Source organism: Pseudophryne corroboree, chromosome 8 (genome assembly GCF_028390025.1).
Source record: "Pseudophryne corroboree isolate aPseCor3 chromosome 8, aPseCor3.hap2, whole genome shotgun sequence".
Classification (NCBI taxonomy): Eukaryota; Metazoa; Chordata; class Amphibia; order Anura; family Myobatrachidae; genus Pseudophryne; species Pseudophryne corroboree.
In genome coordinates this window covers 123,203,483-123,228,282 of record NC_086451.1, presented here as the reverse complement: position 1 = coordinate 123,228,282, position 24,800 = coordinate 123,203,483, and the positions used below count along the sequence as shown (strand labels likewise).

General features: G+C 46.1%; 1 protein-coding gene across 1 annotated transcript in view; it reads left to right on the top strand.

Moving 5' to 3' along the window:
* The first annotated feature begins 3,134 nt into the window (after positions 1–3,134).
* PAPPA (pappalysin 1) overlaps positions 3,135–24,800 on the top strand; it is a 630,246-nt gene continuing 608,580 nt past the window's right edge. Inside the window, exon 1 of the mRNA XM_063936909.1 lies at positions 3,135–4,008. Within this exon, the coding sequence (XP_063792979.1) occupies positions 3,591–4,008 (418 nt within the window). The 5' untranslated portion in view covers positions 3,135–3,590. The remainder of the gene's footprint in view (positions 4,009–24,800) is intronic.

Here is a 24,800-nt window from a genome sequence, read left to right as displayed (position 1 = left end):
TGTAGGGTTATGTGAATTTCGGCTCATACTGTGTGCTCTAATGTGAATTTCGGCTCATACCGTGTGGGGTAATGTGAATTTCGGCTCATACCGTGTGCTATAATGTGAATTTCGGCTCATACTGTGTGCTATAATGTGAAAGGGGCACCAGTACTACATAGTATAAGGGGTCCTACTACACTAAAGGGCACGCCCCTTTTGAGTGACCACGCCCCTTTTCCGGAGCGCGCACGCCTTTGGCGCGCGCATAATTGCTATCTGCACTCTTTCGTTCCGCCTTCAAAAATTCAACTTCGACCACTGCACCTACATCTATACATACACACCCTGACATCTTTATATACAGTGACACTGGTGGCGTCTGCACATACTTTCCTTTTGAATATTTTTTTTTTGGGGGGGGAGGGGGGGTTGGGGTGGGGGGCGCCATTATTGATCTTGCCCTGGGCTCCAAAAACCCTAGCTACGCCTCTGAAAATTAAGCACTGCGAATAGGTCGCACAAGTAGCTCCTGCTGTTTAAAATGAGCATGCCTAGATTCTGTGTGTAATAGCAACTGTATTTGTATCCAAAATGTTATGCTAACGCAGTGATGGCTAACCTTGACACTCCAGCTGTTGTTGAACTACACATCCCAGCATGCCCTGCATCAGTTTTAGCATGGCCAAATAGCAAAACTGTAGCAGGGCATGCTGGGATGTGTAATTCAACAACAACTGGAGTGTCAAGGTTAGCAATCACTGTGCTAAAGTGTATCCCAGCCAAACACTGTAACATAATTAAATACAGTCGCAATTATACATGGACTGTAGGCATGCCACATATCATTTTTATTCAGCTGGATCTGCTTGTTTGACTTAGTACATTTAAGCTGCTTGTACATCCTGGAGTACTGGGAATTATTTAGGGGTGTTGCTTTAATCATGAGACTTTGGGGGACAATGGGTGACTTTCTCTGACATACTAAAATACGCATTTCGGTTGGTCCGTACATATTGGACGTTTTCTTGTCTAAATACCGCGACACCTCGGATCCGATATGCTGAAGCCGGGAAATAGACACGCACCATTACATTGGCCGAGTTATGGGAAATAGATGCACATTTGAAATGTCCGATGTGGTGCGATAATTTCCCGGGCAGCATTATCGGCTCCCATTACATCCCGGCCCATGGCTCTCCAGTGGCCTCTGTTGAGCTCCATAATGAGTTTGTGAAGCAAGTGGACATGCTGACTTTTGTGTGCAGTGCTGCTTATAGATCATTCTGTACCTTGACATTTCATAAGAACTTTAGGGGGACATTTACTAAGCAGTGATAATTGCGGAGAAGTAAGCCAGTGAAGAAGTTGCCCACGGCAACCAATCAGCACTGAAGTAACACCTATGGTTTGCATACTATAAAATTATACAGGGCTGCTAATTGGTTGATGGGGCACCTTCTCCACTGGCTGACTTCTCCGCTCTTATCACTGCTTAGTAAATGTCCCCCTTAGTCAGAGATTACAGTTCACAACCACACAGTAAGATTGTGTCTACTCTACCTAAGCATCGCAAATCCAGGAATTTATTGCACACTCCTCATATATTGCTACTACTGTATATACAGTAGGTTACATTAAGACCACAATTTGAGAACCATTCTATGTTACTGTCTGTGTTTATATGTAATAAAAGGTCATTGTCAATAAAAGAGAGAAACTTAAATGTTCGTGTACACCTGTTATTTGCTGAAACATTAAGCAATGTCTTAGTAAATGCTGGGTAAACATAGCAAATATTTTAAAACTAATGTAGTACAAATTAAATAGTGTTACCATGAAAGTTAACTTCAATATTAAAATGATACAGTATATATGAAAGTTGTTACCATGACACAGTAGGCAATGAGAGACGTGCTGCTCCACCTTTATGGCACACCAGCCATTACTGCACAGAAACAGTTTGTTGTTCATATAGAATAAAAATTATAGTATCTCATAAATCTATCCAAGCTAAAATACTGGAAATGTGCACTGCCTTTAATCATTTAATGAAACATAATAGCAACTCTAAAATGCTTTCACCTGATGAGGTTATCGAATCCTCTCATTAATTCCATGTTTTACCATGGGGGGGAGCTGCAGAGATCGTTTTAGGAGTGAAAATGTAAAACATGCAGGAGTTAAAAAAAAAAAAAAAAAAGAAATAAAACGTCCCACTCAAGAAAAAAAAAAGATCTACAAAACGGCAAGCAGGGTACATTACCTGTGCTTCCAACATAGGAGAGTCACCGAGGAAACACTGCTAATTCAAATGATCTTTCTTGGTTTGGGACACTGATTTTCCTTTTGCTGTGGTTTTTTGTTTTCTTCAGTATTTTTTGCAGTTTTTTTTTTTTAATCATGACAATTCATCTTTCAGTGTCCAGACATAATATGAAATAAACGCTTTTAATTAGAATAGTAAAACAAAATAATTAATCAAGGTGAACTCTGCTCTGTTCCAGCCTACAGCAATTATTGGAAAAAAAGATACTGGCTTTCCTCTTTTTCGTTCATCCGATGGGGACCTTTTGATGCAAACTCTGGATTATCTGCTTACAAGTGAACTGGAAGAAGAGGGAGGGAGATTTGTCGAACTTTAAAGAACCTTAAAAGTAGGGGGGGGGGGGGGGTGAGGCAGGATAAAGCAGCCAAAGGATGGCATTTGTAGCAAAAGGCAGCTAAGAATCAAGTTTCAAGACTTCTTTTGGAAGCTGTAAGAGTGTATGAGGGCTTCTTAGAAACCTGGAGCATGAGCTGCGAAGTAGTCAGCCAGGAGGGAGGAAAGGCAGAAGGACTAGGAATGTGTGCTGTGGACAGGGATGAGCATGGAAAGTGGGGAGGCAGCAGAAAAAGAGGGGATATTACATGCTCACATTTCTGCTACCTGAATGGATGTTATGTGTAGTAAAAAAAAAAAAAGAAAAAGGAAAAGCAGAGGAAGACGAGCAGACACAGAAAATAAAAGTGATTCAGCCCAGTCATCAGCCTGCACTAGATCTTGATTGATCAGGCATGATCCCTGCAGTTTAATAGGAATCATTCAGTGGGGAATGGGAAGGTGGAGCACCCTAGCGTAGATTAGCATATTCCTGTTTACTCATCCTAGGAGGGGGCTTCTCTTTCATTTTGTAAGGAGGAGAGAGGAGGGGGCTAGGGGACAGTGTGGGCTTAAAGCTTATAAAGAAGGCAAAAAAATGTTCAGCTAAAGCATCCTTTAAAGGGGGGAGGAAATAAGCATCTAATTGTCAGATATTGCTTGTTGTTTTTATTATTTTTTATTTTTATCTTTATGTTTAATCTGTTATGTTTTACATGGAGTAAAAAAAAATAAGAAAGAAAATAAAAGGGCAATTGGGAAAAATAGTGGACACCAACATCTACTGAATGAAGAGACCCAACAGATCAGTGCCTCTTGTTTGGTAATTCCAAGATCCTGCTTCAGGAAGATACAAAGAGCAACAAACAAACACAAAAAAAAAAAAAAAAAGGTCAAGTGCCCAGAAGGATAGCCTAAAGCTGGCAGATCGGGAGAGCATAGCGGGGAGCAGGGGGGGGAAGAGTTGGAGATGCTGCTCTGGAGTTTGCTGTTGCCTCTTGGGCTCCTATGTGCAGCCTTGGCAAGTGCCTCTAAGTGTGGGACGGATGAGCGCTCGCAACGAGCACGGAAAAGCCGCAGTTTGCGCAGTGTTCAGGAGGGCTCCTGGAAAAACCGCAGTTTGCGCAGTGTTCAGGAGGGCTCCTGCGCCACCAGCCTGACCCGGGGCCGCCGGTCCCTCAGCAGCATAGAACACCTGAGAGGGCATCACCACCTTCGAGAAGCAAGTGAAGGTGCTGAATCCATGGCACCCGGGAGAGCTCTCTATTTCACTGGGCATGGGGACCAGCTGCAGCTGAAGGCGGGTAATGAGTTGCCAGGGGACGCGTTCACCTTACAAGTTTGGCTAAGAGCCGAGGGAGGGCAGAGGTCCCCAGCAGTTGTTGCAGGTAAGCACTCAATAATATAAGTTATTTCCTAGATCTTTATGCTTGCCATTGTGTTCTAATGGGTAGTACTAGTCACAGCTCAATGACATCATTGTGTCTTGTACTTATTTGTGTCAGGGCTTTTGCATGGTGATAACATTGCATTTTATGACCCTGAAAAGTGTATTCTGTACCCTTCCGATGGTGTGTGGGACAATGCATGTTAGGTAAATCCTAAGCAAAGCCTGTAACTGGTACTTTTTATAGAGACATTGACAATCTAAAAAGTTCTTCAGCAGAACTATTGTGCAGGCAGGTGCACCAAGCTACTTAGTTGCAGTATCAGGGCTGCTTACTGTTACATACACGCTAGTATTTTATGTTGCCATTGCGATACCCAAAAGAGAAAATGGCACACGGGCAAGTTTCTTACACTGGAAATCTGAGGAGACTTTTGCAATAATTTAAGGGAATGTCTGGAATGCCGAACTTTTGCAATGGGTCTGTATAGCCTGTATATACAGTCTGTATAGCCTGTGTGGTGGTCTTGTAGAGTGTGTTCCTGAGCTGTTAGCATTGCATGATCAGACAATGCAGGTGAATAAAGCTGGGGGTCTCTCCTGTCATTGAAACTGGCGATGATAAATAGAGATTTCGTAGCGGCGGCCTGACATATCGCCTGCGTCAGAGTGATGTCCTTACTACGGAGCCAGGGTGGTCCTGAAGCTTGGGCAGTAGTAGGAGACCCGAGGACTGAAGAAGGCAGACCCGTTATGTCAGTAGTTAGGAAAAGCAGGACAAGCTGACTGGACCTTTGATGTCAGCCGCATGTCATGCTACAGTAAAAGAATGTGTGTAGCAGCGCAGCCTGCGGAGATGGGGCTGCTATTTTATTTACTATATAAACATACAGGCGTCGTGTGTACACTGGCAAACAAAGTCAATCTGTGGGGGTGTTGCTTAGAGAAGGCAGCGGCAAGAGGTGTGAGAAGGGAAATCCTCAGCCTCAACCTCAGAGCAGAGAGCCAGTAGCTTCCCTTGATAAGAAAATGAGTTTGCAGTGTAAACTGCTTCTGAGGCTCTTCCCTTTAACTCATACACATATAAACATCTCTTTCTGTGGTGTTGTTGTTGTTGTTGTTGTTGTTGTTGTTGTTGTTGTTCTTCTTCTTTCTTCTTTGTTGTTGTTGTTGTTGTTACTTCTTATTTAAATGGCATAGAATAGTGTAAAATGAATCTGACTATCTCTCCCCTCTCTCTCTCTCTCTCTCTCTCTCTCTCTCTCTCTCTCTCAGTCTCAACATATACAGCATCACTCAAAGGAGTCAATTAAGGTAGAATTGGGGCAAACTGTCTTTGCAATGGTGTGGAAAGCTGACAGCACCACCTCATCTTGCCCTTATTTCACCCCACATTCAGCAATTTGTGGACACAACCTTATGGTGCAGTGAACAAAAATCAGGGAGTTGGGGGCCTCTGTAAGTGGCACATATTTGCACACTTGATCGCACTTACGCGATAAGCCTAATTGAATTGACTCCTATAAGTGGCATAAGCACAACATTCCTCATATAAGCATATGACATAAAATAATATTGCTTCTTCTGTCTTAACATGCAACATTGAAGTACTTTGCCTGTAATCTAGACATAAACATTTCCTACACTGTATACTTGTCTAACTGTTAGTATACAACAGCTTGGTAGAACAGTTGAAAATGCATAGGAAATACAAATATTAATAGTAATAAACAAATAGCAGAGGAGTGTAAGAGTGATGGTGTGGCTTCCTCCTATTGTGTATTTTATTATGTTCTGCTTAATCAGTTGATGTGTAACAGAACTCCACGCTAAGAGAGATGAATGCTATTGCAGTTGTGTGGCAGCTGAGGGTGGTGCTTGTGATGTGTGTGTGGCAGTGTTGTTGTGATGTGGGGGAAGAGGTATTACCTCATGAGGGTATGTTCCACTATGATGACCCACTAGCATAATCGTAGCCAGGTTTAGCAGCATGAATAAATAAATGGTTTTCTTCCAAGAGGCTCTGACTTGGAGTCTCTCTTGGCAGCAGTGAAAATGTACTATACTAGCGTAATATGGCCATACATTTTCCTTTAGGGCACCATTTAAAATAGTCTTCATTATGTTGTTTCTTTTACTTGACTGTTTTCCTACCTATGGTTTTTTTAACTTCATAATTTGTTCCATATTTAACAGCTACCAAGTTACTGTCAAGAGCAGGAATTTTGCTTTGTGAAGTTAATTTCAGTAGTTGTGATAATTATAATTGCTGTCAGCCGTGCCCCAGCACGGATTTGATCACAGTGTAGAAGTTGAACTCAGATGATCTCAAGTATCTGCTGTGAGTTATCTGAATATGCTCCAGAATTTGGATATGCCGTAGATTTAAAGAATAATTTGCCTATAAGCAGTTACTTTTTTATGCGTGCTGGTTCTGTCTGTCTGCCTTTATGCATACATGTGTAAGGTGTGTGTGCGTGTGTGTGTATTTCTGAGAAAACTAAAAGCTAGCGATCAGAGACCCAAATTCTAATTGCCATCCCCTGTGCCATAAATTGACATTCATTGTAAGCAAGTGGGGTGAGATCGCAGTTGGTCACCACAGTGCGGGGTGCACACCCTGCAGCATCCATTTTTGTCACCTCTTGCCCGTTCTGCTACTACCCATGATATTTAATTTATATCTCCGGAAATATGGCACTGGCACAATATCTCTGGATGAATTACTATACTAAGATAATTATTGATTATTGCACATGCAGAGAAGCCTTTGGCATAGTGCCACAGTCTGTGACATTCTGGGCATGTGTCAGTGCAAGGAGGGGGCCAGAGCCTTCTGCATACGGGCCCCCTTCACTCTTACAACACTGCTGTCAACATAGTCAAAGACTGCAGCTGTGCATTTCCCAGGGCTCCACAGTGAAAGAGAATGTGAGGCCAAGAGGCCTTTTTACCGAGAATATTGGACTCTTAACTCATGTCCTCACTGTTAATAGGGTTGATAACAGGTATTAATTAACAGAGCAAAATGTGGATATTAATAAATAAGCCCATAAGCGAGACTCACAAACAGAGGGTGGGATATATAATTTCTAAAAATGTGGTATCCCCGTACTGTATGTTACCGCTTCGGGAATGCAGTTAAAATACCGGCTGTTAGGATCCCGCCATACAGGAGACCAATGCTGGAATCCCGACAGTCGGTGAACTACTGCCGGATGGAATCCTGCTTTCTGCCAGGCATTCTCACTCTGATGATGGATTCGTGCCACCAACCAAGTGGTCATGTAACCTGTGGTGAACAAAGCGAGCCACCAGGCCCGAAGTATGGTGAGCACAGCGAGCTCGCAAGGGGACTTGTTGCCTTGCTGTCGGGATTCCAACAGACAGGATTCTGCTGTTGGTAAACTGACAGCCATCATCCCGTCTGTCGGTAAAACATTTCACTGCCGATTTCACTGCTGCGGACCCGCAGTACAGCAAGCCACATAGAATTCTAAGGGTCTACGATGTGTTCATATGCATTAAGTGCCATAAAGTGTAACTTGCAGGAGCTTTAGCTGGATAGGCAAAATCAATCGGCGGACATCAATGAACAGCCATCCATCAGGGAATTGGCAAATCCTGTTAAAATTCTCCAACTCACTGGTCCTGATCATTTTTTGGTCAAAATTGGTGAATCAAGGATTTCCATCATGTTTGATGTACCTAGTCCCCCAACCTAGACCTCGGGGGTACAGGGAATTGACCCAATACTCCATTGATTTATGAGCCCCATACCCATAGGCGTTTCTATAATGGGTGCAGTGTGTGCGGTGCACTCGGGCCCCTAGGTTCAGGGGGCCCACATCGCACACACTGCACCCATATATTGTACTTACCTCTCTGGAGTCCCGCTTTTTGAGTGATTTGTGCATGCTCCTGGAGACCTGCACATGGGCAGTAGACTCTGGAAACTTATATAGGTATTTATTTATTATTGTAACAATTGTTATTATTACTAACATTATATGGGGAAAAAATAGTATAAAAAAATAGTAATAAAACTAAACTAAGGGACCCACTTTAAAACAAGACATAACTTTTTTGTGGTTCGCTAAAGGGATTTTGTAATCCTTTCAGTTTTTAACAAGCTTAGGTTACCATTGTATGTCCCTGTACTGCTTTTAGTGGAGACCCAGCACAACCCTTATGGCACCAGGATAGTCTAACAGGCATTGCCTGGTGGGTGTGGATCATTAGATCGACACTGTCTAGGTCAACAATGTTTAGGTCGACAGTCACTAGGTTGACAGGGTTTCTAGATCGACATGTGCTAGGTCGACAGGTCAAAAGGTCAACATGAGGTGTGGTTTTTAGTGTCGTTTTCTTTGTAGAGTGACCAGGAACCCCAGTTAGTGCACCGTGTCACCTCGTATAGCTCGCTTCACTCGCAATGCTTCGGGCAAGGTGCCTCGCTCCACTACCGCTTCGCTCGGCACAGATTACCGTTCCAGTCATAGTCCACGTGGATCGTTAAGTATGAAAAAGTAAAAAAAAAAGAAAAAAAAAGTGAAAAACTCATGTCGACATTTTGACATGTCGACCTAGAAACCCGTCGACCTTCCAACCCTGTCGACCTATCGACTGTCGACCTATAGTGGTCGACCTAAACATTGTCGACCTAGACAGTGTCGATCTTCAGACCGGATCCTTTGCCAGGTCCCCATATGGGTAATCCCTATGCCTTAGACATGGTGAAGTAAGCCCATTCAGGTTGCCCAAGGAACAGTGCAACTTTCCCATACTTGTACTGGGGTCTGGTTAGCATACCGGCATTCAGGTTGTCGGCAGTCGCAATACCGACGCTGGAATCCTAACACTGGTCAGAAGACCGACACCGGGATCCCAACATGGATCACAAGGCTGGCACCGGAATCCTGACTGCTGGCATCCCAAACGTAAGCATGCCAGGGGTTAAGGTTAGGCTGCGCGCGGGGCTGGGGGGGGTAGGTTTAGGCTGTGGGGGGAGGGTTAGCATTAGGCTGCAGGGGGAGGTTAGGGTCAGGCTGTGGGGAGGGAGAGTTAGGCCCCACAGGGGAGGATTAGGGTTGGGCTGCTGAGGGTGGGTTGGGGTTAGGCTGCGGTGAGAGAGGGTTATGGGGGTAGGCAGGGAGGGTTACACTACTTACCTACCAGGTGTCAGAATTATGCATTTTGAGATGCCGCTGTCTGTACTCTGACTGCCGGCATCCCAAGGTTTAAACAGAGAAGCAATGAGCAGAACTCTTTGTGATAATGACATTTGCATAATCTCAGTCAACATCAACATGATCATATGATTTACAGTGGGCTGGCTGTTAAGACGCAAGTTGTGCCATTAAGTGTTGTCTGTTGCCAAACTTACAGAACTCCCATCCGCATTTTACTGGAAAGTCAGCAACTATGAAATGTGTTCATGTACTGGCGTATTTACAATGGGTGCAGTGTGCGGTGCACACGGGCCCCCGGGGTCCAGGGGGCCCACACCGCACATCTTGCACCCATTTTTAAAAAAAACGTACCTCTCCAAAGTCCCACGCTGGTGGCAGCATCTCTAAGCAAGTCTCCGGTAAATGGCGCTGCAGCCATTTTCCCGGAGATTTGAGCATGAGCACTAGGGTCCCCTAGTGACCCTATTGCCCAGAGTCTATAGCACAGCCGACTAGGCAGGAGGGGGACCATACAAAGTCTGCACACGGGCCTCCTCCTCTCTTGAAGCACCTCTGTGTTCATCTACATGTTAACAATTAATTTACATTTTATTTGCATAATCAATGAAACAAGACCATGATAATTAATGTAATTTAGTTTAACAGCATACATGAAAGGACATATCTTATTACTAGGTAGCCTGTTTCACATATACTGTATGTATAAGTATTAAGTAGAAAATATATTTTACACATTTTTATTGGATTCTTAATAGAGATGAGAGAAGGGATTGAGCCAAATTCGAGATTCTTCTCCTTTCAGCAACACACTGAGCCAAAAAAAATATGAAATAGGTAAAGTTTCTGAAGCAAAAATCTCTTCAGACTATAAGATCCAGAATACAGATGTGTCCACATACACCTCTGGTCAAATTGTGGCAAATAATCTTGTTTGGTGTGTTATAGACTTAGGGGCCCATTTATCAATGATTGCATTTGCATTGGTGCCTGGTCCCATTATTGACACCCAGGATTGCATTGCAGAATGCGATCATATCGGGTGTATGTATCAGCCGGCACAGGCAGGTACATGGGTAGCCCGTCCCTGAGATTTGCTAAGTGTGGTGCCGGGTCACTGTGCATTGCGCTGTCTCGGTGACCGCCATGCACAGTGGCCATTTCCAGCATTCCCAATATTGGTAAATCTGGCAGCATTGCATCCCCCATAGGAATAATGCTGAGTGCTGCTGCATAATGTGACACTGCAGTACCCAACTTTGCATTTTGGTGTTACCCCTTGTGACGCCTCTGAGTGAATCTACTTTTTATACTACTGCTTATTACGTGGTTTAAAAAAGTGATATTTGCTATCTAACCTACAGTAGCGTCAGGAGAGGGTTGCGGTTGGTGCGGCCCAAACCCGGGTGTGACCCTCAGATGGGGTGACACCAAAATAACGGCTCCTCTGCAGTGCCAGGAGCCAGGTGCTGAAGTGTTACACTCTCCTGCAGCAGCTGGCTCCTGCCATAGAAGAGGATCCGACGGTGCAGGCAGCCCAGTCTCTGAGGGCAGCCCAGGATCCCGGGAGTAATGTAATCAGGATTTACAATAGATCACACCCCCTCCAATTTAGGACACACACCCTTTTCGGCTGTGGGTGATGTAGAGTGCCCTCCGGGTGTCACCAGATCTGGTGACACCTCTGCTGACTTATAAGGCTATAAGATAGTTCATAAACTTGTGTTCAGCAGAAGCACAAACTCCCTTACCTCAAAACATTTTTCAAAGAGAAGAAAAACCTGCATAGTATGCAGGTAGTTTGTGTTATATAATGTTTGATTAGATAAGTTACATTTAGGATAACAGGTCCACCTTAAAAGAAAGTCTTATTTACAGTCTGTTTTTCATGCTGTGATGGGATTGAAAAATTAGTTATGACTAGCAATGAATTATAAAAATATGAGACAATCTAAAGATTGTATTAGTCATGTCAAACAAACATATCTTATTGCTGGTTTCATTGCAAACATTACTTACGTACAGAAGCAGAGATCCCTTGTAAATAATGTGCTAAACACTCTGCAAATGAGACAATGCAATGTTCTGCAGATCTCTAAGGAAATGAAGGCCTTATTCAGGTTTGTTAGCAAACAAAAAAAGTTAGCAATTGGGCAAAAATAGGATTTTAATTACCTACCAGTAAATTCTTTTCTCGTAGTCCATAAGGGATATTGAGGGAATCTAGTACAATGGGGTATAGACGGGGTCCAAAGGAGCCGGTGCACTTTAAATTTCTTCAACTGGGTGTGCTGGCTCCTCCCCTCTATGCCCCCTCCCACAGGCAGTTATAGGTAAAACAGTGCCCGAAGGAGAGAAGGAACATAACAACAAAGGGGGTATTTCCGAGTTGATCGCTCGCTAGCTGTTTTTAGCAGCCATGCAAACGCTATGCCGCCGCCCACTGGGAGTGTATTTTAGCTTAGCAGAAGTGCGAACAAATGGATCGCAGAGCGCCAGCAAAAAATGTTGTGCAGTTTCAGAGTAGCTCAAGACCTACTCAGCGCTTGCGAACACTTCAGACCATTCAGTTCCGGATTTGACGTCACAAACCTGCCCTGCGTTCACCCAGCCATGCCTGCTTTTTCCCTGGCATGGGTGTGTTTTTTCGAACACTCCCTGAAAACGGCCAGTTGACACCCAGAAACGCCCACTTCATGTCAATCACTCTGCGGCAGCCAGTGCGACTGAAATGCTTCGCTAGACTCTGTGTGAAAATACATCGTTTGTTGTACCCATACGTCATGCGTGCGCATTGCGCTGCATGCGCAGATCTGCTGTTTTTTAGCCTGATCGCTGCGCTGCGAACAAATGCAGATAGCGATCAACTTGGAATGACCCCCAATGAGTGGTGAGATTCACACACTAGCACACCACTTAACATAAAACGACCAGCAACGGCTGGTAACAAACAGCAGCACCAGAACAGGTAACCGTACAAAAGAGAACCTGCAGAAAAGTCAACGCACTGAGGCGGGCGACCAATATCCCTTATGGACTACGAGAAAAGGATTTACCGGTAGGTAATTAAAATCCTATTTTCTCTAGCATCCATAAGGGCTATTGGAGATCTAGTATGATGGGGACATCCCAAAGCTTCCAGAACGGACAGGAATATGCGGAGACATCTGCAGCACCGCCTGCCCAAACTGGGTATCCTATTTGGCCAGGGTATCAAACCTGTAGAACTTCACAAATGTGTTCTTCCCCGACCATGTAGTAGCTTGGCATAGTTGCAAGACCGAGACTGCATGGGCAGCCGCCCAGGAAGACCCCACGATCTTGTAGAGTGGCTCTTCAGAGACTGTGGCACAGGTAAGGCTGCCAACACATAGGCCTGTTGGATAGTGAGCCTAAGCCAGGCATGTCCAAACTGCAGCCCTCCAGCTGTTGAGAAACTACACATCCCAGCATGCCCTGACACAGCTTTAGCATTCTCTGACAGCAAAACTCTGTCAGGGCATGCTGGGATATGTAGTTTCCCAACAGCTGGAGGGCCGCAGTTTGGACATGCCTGGCCTAAGCCAATGAGCAATGGACTGCTTAGAAGCAGGGCAACCCTTTTTCTGCACATCATAAAGCACAAACAAGGATCCATCTTTTTGGTCCGAGCTGTTCTCTTGATGTAGATCGTCAAGGCTCGCACAGCATCCAATGCCTCCGTAGGAGCAGAAGTGCCAGAACCCGATGGAACCACAATAAGTTGATTCAAGTGGAACGCAGAGACGACCTTCGGCAGGGACTGCTGCTTAGTCCTAAGCTCCGCTTTGTCCTTGTAAAAGACCAAGTAGGGACTTTTACATGATAAGGCCCCCTGCTCTGAGACATGCCTAGCAGAAGCCAGGGCTAATAACATCACCATCTTCCACGTGAGATACTTGTCTTCTACCATCATCAGAGGTTCAAACCAGGAGGACTGTAGAAATTCCAACACAACATTCAAATCCCAGGGTGCCGTGGGCGGCACAAAAGGAGGTTGAATGTGAAGCACCCCTTGCAAGAAGGTCTGAACTTCTGGCAACACTGCCAATTTCTTCAGGAAGAAAATGGATAGAGCTGAAATCTGGACCTTAATGGAACCCAGACGCAAGCACTTCTCCACACCAGCCTGCAGGAAATGGAGAAAATGTCCAAGGGTGTTCCCAAATGACAGTCGCTTGATAGTTCTGTAAGTTACAGAACTATCAAGGGACTGTCATTTGGAAACACCCTCCTCCTACACCTCTAGGTAAATCTTTCTTTTCCCAGGACGTTTAACATTAGCACCAGCGGTGTATGTAGAGACGAGGATATAACATCAGTGATTCCCTGTTATTGAACTAGGTATCTGTTTTTTTATGTTTGGAATAAAAATATGTTTTATCTACCTTGAATATTGAATATTGTGGGATAAGGACCATATTTGGCGTCAAAGAAACCTTGATGTGCGGGCTTTAAAGAGAAATGAAGTAAGCATTCATGTGAGCACCTGATCTTGAAAAGATACCTTTATATATATGTTCCTTCTTACTTTCATGTAAGAAAAGTGAGAAACCATTCTTTTGGATTAATCACGTGTGGTGACTCTCTTAAACCTACTATCAAAAACCACTACCCCATAAAGAATATCTATCCATGTCGTAGGGAGTGGCGAATGTGTTTAGCCATTTTTGTTAAAAGGTGTTACACTATGTATGATTTTCATTCATTTTTTTGCATGTATTTCCACCTCTGTGTGATGACTGCCTGAGGAAAACTTCACGGCTGCATATTGGGGGTCATTCCGAGTTGTTCGCTCGCTAGCAGATTTTAGCAACATTGCACACGCTAAGCCGCCACCATCTGGGAGTGTATCTTAGCAGAATTGCGAATGAAAGATTAGCAGAATTGCGATTAGAAAATTCAAAGCAGTTTCTGAGTAGCTCGAGACTTACTCCTACACTGCGATCAGCTCAGCCCGTTTTGTTCCTGGTTTGACGTCACAAACACGCCCTGCATTCGACCAGCCACTCCCCCGTTTCTCCAGACACTCCCACGTTTTATCCTGGCACGCCTGCGTTTTTCCGCACACTCCCAGAAAACGGCCAGTTTCCGCCCAGAAACACCCACTTCCTGTCAATCACACTACGATCACTTCAACTATGGAAATTCTTCGTTCGGACGTGAGTAAATCTACTAAGTTTTGTGCTAAAATACTTAGCGCATGCGCACTGCGTACCATGCGCATGCGCATTTTCACCTTAATCGCTCCGTTGCGAAAATCGGCAAAGAGCGAACAACTCGTAATGACCCCCATAATACGACCATTTGACCTCATCTGAATAGGGGAGTATTATGGTTTATAGATTTTAAATAATTTTCACTATACCCTGCATTGTGTATCCACCTGTGGAGCGCAGAAATATTATTTTTTACAATAAGTATCCTGAATGTGTTTGATCAGAGTAACCATACTCACCAGAGACATATCCCCTGTGAGGCCCTCTTGAACTCGCCCGCCCAGGTGTGAATAACATTTGTCAACCAGCAACCCGCTATCACAGGTCTTTGTGATATACCAGTCTATCCCCAGGGTCCTTCAAAGCCGAGGAGCCAGGGACTGGCCTCTTTAGACAGGCGTGAGACAGAGACGTCAACAGCCAGGGGATCTTCCCAGTTTTTCCTGCCGTTTGGAGAAAATGGGAAAGTGTTATCGTCTTCTACTGGGAGGTTTAGCACATCCTTGATAGCAATTATGAGGGGCTTAAGCCCTTGTGCAGAAGATGAATCCTCAATAATAGGGTCCAACTCCTCCCCCTCCTTCTGTCCCTCTTCATCAGTTACTGAGAGTAAGGCAGGTCTATCCTCTACCTCTTGCAGCCAGGTCTGCTACAGCGTGCTGCAGTCGTGTGTCTTATGACTATTTGCAGGGGACTGAGAGAACATGTCCACCATCCAAGTAGTTTAACAAGGATGGCTGCTGCACCTCCGCCCCCCTCCCCTGCCTCCTCACAAGCTTGTGAGGAATTGATCCATTGTTAATGAAAGGCGGGGTGGGGGGGGGGGAGAGAATCTGCATGTGCATAAATGGTGTTTACCATATTCACAGGAGACAAACACTCACACACAACACACAGACACTGTACAAGCAAGCCTGCCTTGATTGGTATGAGAGTTGGAGACCCAGAGAAACTGACCAGCACACCAAATCTAGCAGACTCAGGGAGACTGCAGGCTGTAACTTTATACTGTGACTCAGTGGAACACCGGTGTTTTGTCCTTGTCAGGACTCTATTTACAAGTATAGTAGCTGCTCTACCCCTTTCCATACCCTCCAACTGTACCTTTTTGGCAGGTACCGTACCTTTTTTATGGTCTGTACTGATTTTTGGCTCTCCAAACTTCCATTTACCTGTGACCACGCCCCCTTTTCGAATTTGTACCAATTTTTATGTGTAAAATGTTGGAGGGTATGGAGGAGCTGTGTGCCTGCTGCTGCTGCTGGAAGCAGAGGAAGGCGCCAAGAAGCCGCTGGTACCACTCTGAGGTAGCTCCGCCCCCTACAATGGCATCGGAGCTATACACTTATTTATACTGGCAAATGTCTCCTTTTGGTGTAAAACATAATATAAATACCTGTTTTCACAACCGCTTGCCAGTGTACACAGGGAGCTATAGCAGGTCCCCCCGAGGAGGGTCCCATATGCCTCCCTGCATTTTTTGCCACACCATGAACTGGGGGACCCCCCTAGTGGGGCCCCTGGTGTGTACTCACCACTGTCGTCACCTTCAGGCTACTGTTAGGGGTGTGCGGCGTGCTGCGATTGTGAACGCTAAGACGCAGTGCTCTGCTGTACAACAACCTCTCAGGATGGTGGTCCTGCAGCTTGGAAGTGGCCAGTGACCTTCTCCCCCCTAACTCCCATGGTGCAGGTATGCTGTTGCCCGAACAACATACCGAAAATAACAAAGATTTAAAAGAAACTGAAGAAAACTCTCTGGAGCTCCAGCGTGTGCATCCTCTCCTGAGGGCACTTTTTTCTAAACTGCCTGTGCATGGGGGCATAGAGGGGAGGGGCCAGCACACCCAGTTGAAGAAATTTAAAGTGCACCGGCTCCTATGGACCCCGTATATACCCCATCGTACTAGATTTCCCCAGTATACTTTATGGATGCTAGAGAAACCATGTTGCACTGCAGGTGGGGCAGATATAACACGTGCAGAGAGATTTAGATTTGGGTGGGGTGTGTTCAAACCAGTGGCGGAACTAGAGAGTGGTGGTCCCAGGTGCAACAATATGCATTGCCCCCCCTCCCCCACTCCCCCTCATTCTCTCACATATTCCAAATAGGAGCAGAGCTCAAAAAATAAGGCATGGTCTCATTGAGAAGGGGGGCTGGCAACACAATAGTAACCCCATTCAAATTTTGCTACACGCTAGTGAAACCTTATTCTTATTACACAGGCAATAGTACTACTTATACACATTACGCCACACAGTAGTACTCCATATATGCGCCTTATGCCTCACAGTAGTTCTCCATATATATATACGTCTTACGCCACACAGTAGTGCTCCTTATATGCCTTACGCCACACAGCAGTGCTTCTTATATGCCTTTAGCCACACAGTAGTGCTCCTTATTCGCCTTACACCACACAGTAGTGCTCCTTATATGCCTTACGCAACACAATATGCTCTTTATACGCCTTATGCCACACAGTACTGCTCTTTCTACGCCTTACGCCACAGAGTAGTGCTCCTTATTCACCTTACGCCACACAGCAGTGCTCCTTATTCACCTTACGCCACACAGTAGTGCTCCTGATTCACCTTACGCCACACAGTAGTGCTTCTTATATGCCTTTAGCCACACAGTAGTGCTCCTTATTCGCCTTACACCACACAGTAGTGCTCTTTCTAAGCCTTACGCTATACAGTAGTGCTACTTTTATGCCTTACGCCACACAGTATGCTCCTTATATGCCTTATGCCACACAGTATGCTCCTTATATGCCTTACACGACACAGTAGTGCTCCTTATACGCCTTTAGCCACACAGTAGTGCTCCTTACATGCCTTACACCACACAGTATGCTCCTTAAATGCCTTACGCCACACAGTAGTGCTCTTTCTACGCCTTATACCACACAGTAGTGCTTCTTCTATGCTTTACGCCACACAGTGTGCTCCTTATACGCCTTACGCCACACAGTAGTGTTCCATATATACGTGTTACACACACGTCACATAATGCAGTGCTTGGGGTGATAGGGTTGGTGTTGCAGTGCAAAGGCTGGGCCCTAATAAAGTTTGCTCTGGGTCCCCGTTAGGAATAGCTACGCTCCTGTCCATATATACACGTTACCACACACAATAGTGTTTCATTCAAGATGTGCAGGCTCACCTTTGTATGAGTAGCAGGCAATCTTTGTAGGGCTGAGATGTGATGGCATGGAGCAGCCACAGAATTACTAGTCCAAGCAGTGTCCAACCATAAAGTGCTTTGCCGGCGGGAGGCACTAAATTGCAGCCCTCAGTACAGCAATCAGCCGAGAATCGTCAGGAGCCGGGACTGGGGAGCCACCGGCAGCAGCAACAGGCACCATTGCGCAGTGCCAGTCCGACAGGAAGCACAAGCACAGCTGACTGGAAGGCGGGTGAGCGGGAGTCACACGAGACTGTCGGAGTGTGATGCAAGGACCTTTCCGGCTTTCGTGTTCAGGCATCGGCAGCGTTCAGTTTGGGGCACTGGCGGCGGGCGGTGGTATACAATGAGTCAGTGTAAATCATTGTATACTGGCGGCTGTGGGCCCCTCTAGTGCAACAGGCCTCGGTGCAATGCATCGCTTGCACCGGCACTAGTTCCGCCACTGGTTCAAACTGAAATTTAAATTGCAGTGTAGAAATTAAGCAGCCAATATTTACCCTGCACAGAAACTAGAGATGAGCGGGTTCGGTTTCTCTGAATCCGAACCCGCCAGAACTTCATGTTTTTTTTCACGGGTCCGAGCGACTCGGATCTTCCCGCCTTGCTCGGTTAACCCGAGCGCGCCCGAACGTCATCATGACGCTGTCGGATTCTCGCGAGGCTCGGATTCTATCGCGAGACTCGGATTCTATATAAGGAGCCGCGCGTCGCCGCCATTTTCACACGTGCATTGAGATTGATAGGGAGAGGACGTGGCTGGCGTCCTCTCCATTTAGATTATAAGAGACTGAGAGAGATTTACTGGAGCTGACTAGGAGGAGTACTGTTACTGTAGAAGTGTAGAGACTGAGTGGAGAGAGTTTACTAGTGAGGACAGTGCAGTTTACTTTATAATCCGTTCTCTGCCTGAAAAAAGCGATACACAGCACACAGTGACTCAGTCACATACTAGAGATGAGCGGGTTCGGTTTCTTTGAATCCGAACCCGCACGAACTTCACTTTTTTTTTCACGGGTCCGAGCGACTCGGATCTTCCCGCCTTGCTCGGTTAACCCGAGCGCGCCCGAACGTCATCATGACGCTGTCGGATTCTCGCGAGGCTCGGATTCTATCGCGAGACTCGGATTCTATATAAGGAGCCGCGCGTCGCCGCCATTTTCACACGTGCATTGAGATTCATAGGGAGAGGACGTGGCTGGCGTCCTCTCCATTTAGATTAGATTTAGAAGAGAGAGAGAGAGAGAGATTGCTGTGATACTGTAGATTAGAAGAGAGTGCAGACAGAGTTTAGTGACTGACGACCACAGTGACCAGTGACCACCAGAGACAGTGCAGTTGTTTGTTTTATTTAATATATCCGTTCTCTGCCTGAAAAAAACGATACACAGTCACACAGTGACTCAGTCTGTGTGCACTGCTCAGCCCAGTGTGCTGCACATCAATGTATTGTATATAAAGCTTATAATTGTGGGGGAGACTGGGGAGCACTGCAGGTTGTTATAGCAGGAGCCAGGAGTACATGATAAATAATATTATATTAAAATTAAACAGTGCACACTTTTGCTGCAGGAGTGCCACTGCCAGTGTGACTAGTGGTGACCAGTGCCTGACCACCAGTATATTAGTAGTATTGTATACTATCTCTTTATCAACCAGTCTATATTAGCAGCAGACACAGTACAGTGCGGTAGTTCACGGCTGTGGCTACCTCTGTGTCGGCACTCGGCAGGCAGTCCGTCCATCCATAATTGTATTATAATATATACCACCTAACCGTGGTTTTTTTTTCATTCTTTATACCGTCGTCATACTAGTTGTTACGAGTATACTACTATCTCTTTATCAACCAGTGTACAGTGCGGTAGTTCACGGCTGTGGCTACCTCTGTGTCGGCACTCGGCAGGCAGTCCGTCCAACCATAATTGTATTATAATATATACCACCTAACCGTGGTTTTTTTTTCATTCTTTATACCGTCGTCATACTAGTTGTTACGAGTATACTACTATCTCTTTATCAACCAGTGTACAGTGCGGTAGTTCACGGCTGTGGCTACCTCTGTGTCGGCACTCGGCAGGCAGTCCGTCCATCCATAATTGTATTATAATATATACCACCTAACCGTGGTTTTTTTTTCATTCTTTATACCGTCGTCATACTAGTTGTTACGAGTATACTACTATCTCTTTATCAACCAGTGTACAGTGCGGTAGTTCACGGCTGTGGCTACCTCTGTGTCGGCACTCGGCAGGCAGTCCGTCCAACCATAATTGTATTATAATATATACCACCTAACCGTGGTTTTTTTTTCATTCTTTATACCGTCGTCATACTAGTTGTTACGAGTATACTACTATCTCTTTATCAACCAGTGTACAGTGCGGTAGTTCACGGCTGTGGCTACCTCTGTGTCGGCACTCGGCAGGCAGTCCGTCCAACCATAATTGTATTATATACCACCTAACCGTGGTTTTTTTTTCATTCTTTATACCGTCGTCATACTAGTTGTTACGAGTATACTACTATCTCTTTATCAACCAGTGTACAGTGCGGTAGTTCACGGCTGTGGCTACCTCTGTGTCGGCACTCGGCAGGCAGTCCGTCCAACCATAATTGTATTATAATATATACCACCTAACCGTGGTTTTTTTTTCATTCTTTATACCGTCGTCATACTAGTTGTTACGAGTATACTACTATCTCTTTATCAACCAGTGTACAGTGCGGTAGTTCACGGCTGTGGCTACCTCTGTGTCGGCACTCGGCAGGCAGTCCGTCCAACCATAATTGTATTATAATATATACCACCTAACCGTGGTTTTTTTTTCATTCTTTATACCGTCGTCATACTAGTTGTTACGAGTATACTACTATCTCTTTATCAACCAGTGTACAGTGCGGTAGTTCACGGCTGTGGCTACCTCTGTGTCGGCACTCAGCAGGCAGTCCGTCCATCCATAATTGTATTATATACCACCTAACCGTGGTTTTTTTATACCACCTAACCGTGGCAGTCCGTCCATAATTGTATACTAGTATCCAATCCATCCATCTCCATTGTTTACCTGAGGTGCCTTTTAGTTCTGCCTATAAAATATGGAGAACAAAAAAGTTGAGGTTCCAAAATTAGGGAAAGATCAAGATCCACTTCCACCTCGTGCTGAAGCTGCTGCCACTAGTCATGGCCGAGACGATGAAATGCCAGCAACGTCGTCTGCCAAGGCCGATGCCCAATGTCATAGTACAGAGCATGTCAAATCCAAAACACCAAATATCAGAAAAAAAAGGACTCCAAAACCTAAAATAAAATTGTCGGAGGAGAAGCGTAAACTTGCCAATATGCCATTTACCACACGGAGTGGCAAGGAACGGCTGAGGCCCTGGCCTATGTTCATGGCTAGTGGTTCAGCTTCACATGAGGATGGAAGCACTCAGCCTCTCGCTAGAAAACTGAAAAGACTCAAGCTGGCAAAAGCACCGCAAAGAACTGTGCGTTCTTTGAAATCCCAAATCCACAAGGAGAGTCCAATTGTGTCGGTTGCGATGCCTGACCTTCCCAACACTGGACGTGAAGAGCATGCGCCTTCCACCATTTGCACGCCCCCTGCAAGTGCTGGAAGGAGCACCCGCAGTCCAGTTCCTGATAGTCAGATTGAAGATGTCAGTGTTGAAGTACACCAGGATGAGGAGGATATGGGTGTTGCTGGCGCTGGGGAGGAAATTGACCAGGAGGATTCTGATGGTGAGGTGGTTTGTTTAAGTCAGGCACCCGGGGAGACACCTGTTGTCCGTGGGAGGAATATGGCCGTTGACATGCCAGGTGAAAATACCAAAAAAATCAGCTCTTCGGTGTGGAGGTATTTCACCAGAAATGCGGACAACAGGTGTCAAGCCGTGTGTTCCCTTTGTCAAGCTGTAATAAGTAGGGGTAAGGACGTTAACCACCTCGGAACATCCTCCCTTATACGTCACCTGCAGCGCATTCATAATAAGTCAGTGACAAGTTCAAAAACTTTGGGTGACAGCGGAAGCAGTCCACTGACCAGTAAATCCCTTCCTCTTGTAACCAAGCTCACGCAAACCACCCCACCAACTCCCTCAGTGTCAATTTCCTCCTTCCCCAGGAATGCCAATAGTCCTGCAGGCCATGTCACTGGCAAGTCTGACGAGTCCTCTCCTGCCTGGGATTCCTCCGATGCATCCTTGCGTGTAACGCCTACTGCTGCTGGCGCTGCTGTTGTTGCCGCTGGGAGTCGATGGTCATCCCAGAGGGGAAGTCGTAAGCCCACTTGTACTACTTCCAGTAAGCAATTGACTGTTCAACAGTCCTTTGCGAGGAAGATGAAATATCACAGCAGTCATCCTACTGCAAAGCGGATAACTGAGTCCTTGACAACTATGTTGGTGTTAGACGTGCGTCCGGTATCCGCCGTTAGTTCACAGGGAACTAGACAATTTATTGAGGCAGTGTGCCCCCGTTACCAAATACCATCTAGGTTCCACTTCTCTAGGCAGGCGATACCGAGAATGTACACGGACGTCAGAAAAAGACTCACCAGTGTCCTAAAAAATGCAGTTGTACCCAATGTCCTCTTAACCACGGACATGTGGACAAGTGGAGCAGGGCAGGGTCAGGACTATATGACTGTGACAGCCCACTGGGTAGATGTATGGACTCCCGCCGCAAGAACAGCAGCGGCGGCACCAGTAGCAGCATCTCGCAAACGCCAACTCTTTCCTAGGCAGGCTACGCTTTGTATCACCGCTTTCCAGAATACGCACACAGCTGAAAACCTCTTACGGCAACTGAGGAAGATCATCGCGGAATGGCTTACCCCAATTGGACTCTCCTGTGGATTTGTGGCATCGGACAACGCCAGCAATATTGTGTGTGCATTAAATATGGGCAAATTCCAGCACGTCCCATGTTTTGCACATACCTTGAATTTGGTGGTGCAGAATTTTTTAAAAAACGACAGGGGCGTGCAAGAGATGCTGTCGGTGGCCAGAAAAATTGCGGGACACTTTCGGCGTACAGGCACCACGTACAGAAGACTGGAGCACCACCAAAAACTACTGAACCTGCCCTGCCATCATCTGAAGCAAGAAGTGGTAACGAGGTGGAATTCAACCCTCTATATGCTTCAGAGGTTGGAGGAGCAGCAAAAGGCCATTCAAGCCTATACAATTGAGCACGATATAGGAGATGGAATGCACCTGTCTCAAGTGCAGTGGAGAATGATTTCAACGTTGTGCAAGGTTCTGATGCCCTTTGAACTTGCCACACGTGAAGTCAGTTCAGACACTGCCAGCCTGAGTCAGGTCATTCCCCTCATCAGGCTTTTGCAGAAGAAGCTGGAGGCATTGAAGAAGGAGCTAACATGGAGCGATTCCGCTAGGCATGTGGGACTTGTGGATGCAGCCCTTAATTCGCTTAACAAGGATTCACGGGTGGTCAATCTGTTGAAATCAGAGCACTACATTTTGGCCACCGTGCTCGATCCTAGATTTAAAGCCTACCTTGGATCTCTCTTTCCGGCAGACACAGGTCTGCTGGGGTTGAAAGACCTGCTGGTGACAAAATTGTCAAGTCAAGTGGAACGCGACCTGTCAACATCTCCTCCTTCACATTCTCCCGCAACTGGGGGTGCGAGGAAAAGGCTCAGAATTCCGAGCCCACCCGCTGGCGGTGATGCAGGGCAGTCTGGAGCGACTGCTGATGCTGACATCTGGTCCGGACTGAAGGACCTGACAACGATTACGGACATGTCGTCTACTGTCACTGCATATGATTCTCTCAACATTGATAGAATGGTGGAGGATTATATGAGTGACCGCATCCAAGTAGGCACGTCACACAGTCCGTACTTATACTGGCAGGAAAAAGAGGCAATTTGGAGGCCCTTGCACAAACTGGCTTTATTCTACCTAAGTTGCCCTCCCACAAGTGTGTACTCCGAAAGAGTGTTTAGTGCCGCCGCTCACCTTGTCAGCAATCGGCGTACGAGGTTACATCCAGAAAATGTGGAGAAGATGATGTTCATTAAAATGAATTATAATCAATTCCTCCGCGGAGACATTGACCAGCAGCAATTGCCTCCACAAAGTACACAGGGAGCTGAGATGGTGGATTCCAGTGGGGACGAATTGATAATCTGTGAGGAGGGGGATGTACACGGTGATATATCGGAGGGTGAAGATGAGGTGGACATCTTGCCTCTGTAGAGCCAGTTTGTGCAAGGAGAGATTAATTGCTTCTTTTTTGGGGGGGGTCCAAACCAACCCGTCATATCAGTCACAGTCGTGTGGCAGACCCTGTCACTGAAATGATGGGTTGGTTAAAGTGTGCATGTCCTGTTTTGTTTATACAACATAAGGGTGGGTGGGAGGGCCCAAGGATAATTCCATCTTGCACCTCTTTTTTCTTTTCTTTTTCTTTGCATCATGTGCTGATTGGGGAGGGTTTTTTGGAAGGGACATCCTGCGTGACACTGCAGTGCCACTCCTAGATGGGCCCGGTGTTTGTGTCGGCCACTAGGGTCGCTAATCTTACTCACACAGCTACCTCATTGCGCCTCTTTTTTTCTTTGCGTCATGTGCTGTTTGGGGAGGGTTTTTTGGAAGGGACATCCTGCGTGACACTGCAGTGCCACTCCTAGATGTGCCCGGTGTTTGTGTCGGCCACTAGGGTCGCTAATCTTACTCACACAGCTACCTCATTGCGCCTCTTTTTTTCTTTGCGTCATGTGCTGTTTGGGGAGGGTTTTTTGGAAGGGACATCCTGCGTGACACTGCAGTGCCACTCCTAGATGTGCCCGGTGTTTGTGTCGGCCACTAGGGTCGCTAATCTTACTCACACAGCTACCTCATTGCGCCTCTTTTTTTCTTTGCGTCATGTGCTGTTTGGGGAGGGTTTTTTGGAAGGGACATCCTGCGTGACACTGCAGTGCCACTCCTAGATGTGCCCGGTGTTTGTGTCGGCCACTAGGGTCGCTAATCTTACTCACACAGTCAGCTACCTCATTGCGCCTCTTTTTTTCTTTGCGTCATGTGCTGTTTGGGGAGGGTTTTTTGGAAGGGCCATCCTGCGTGACACTGCAGTGCCACTCCTAGATGGGCCCGGTGTTTGTGTCGGCCACTAGGGTCGCTAATCTTACTCACACAGCTACCTCAT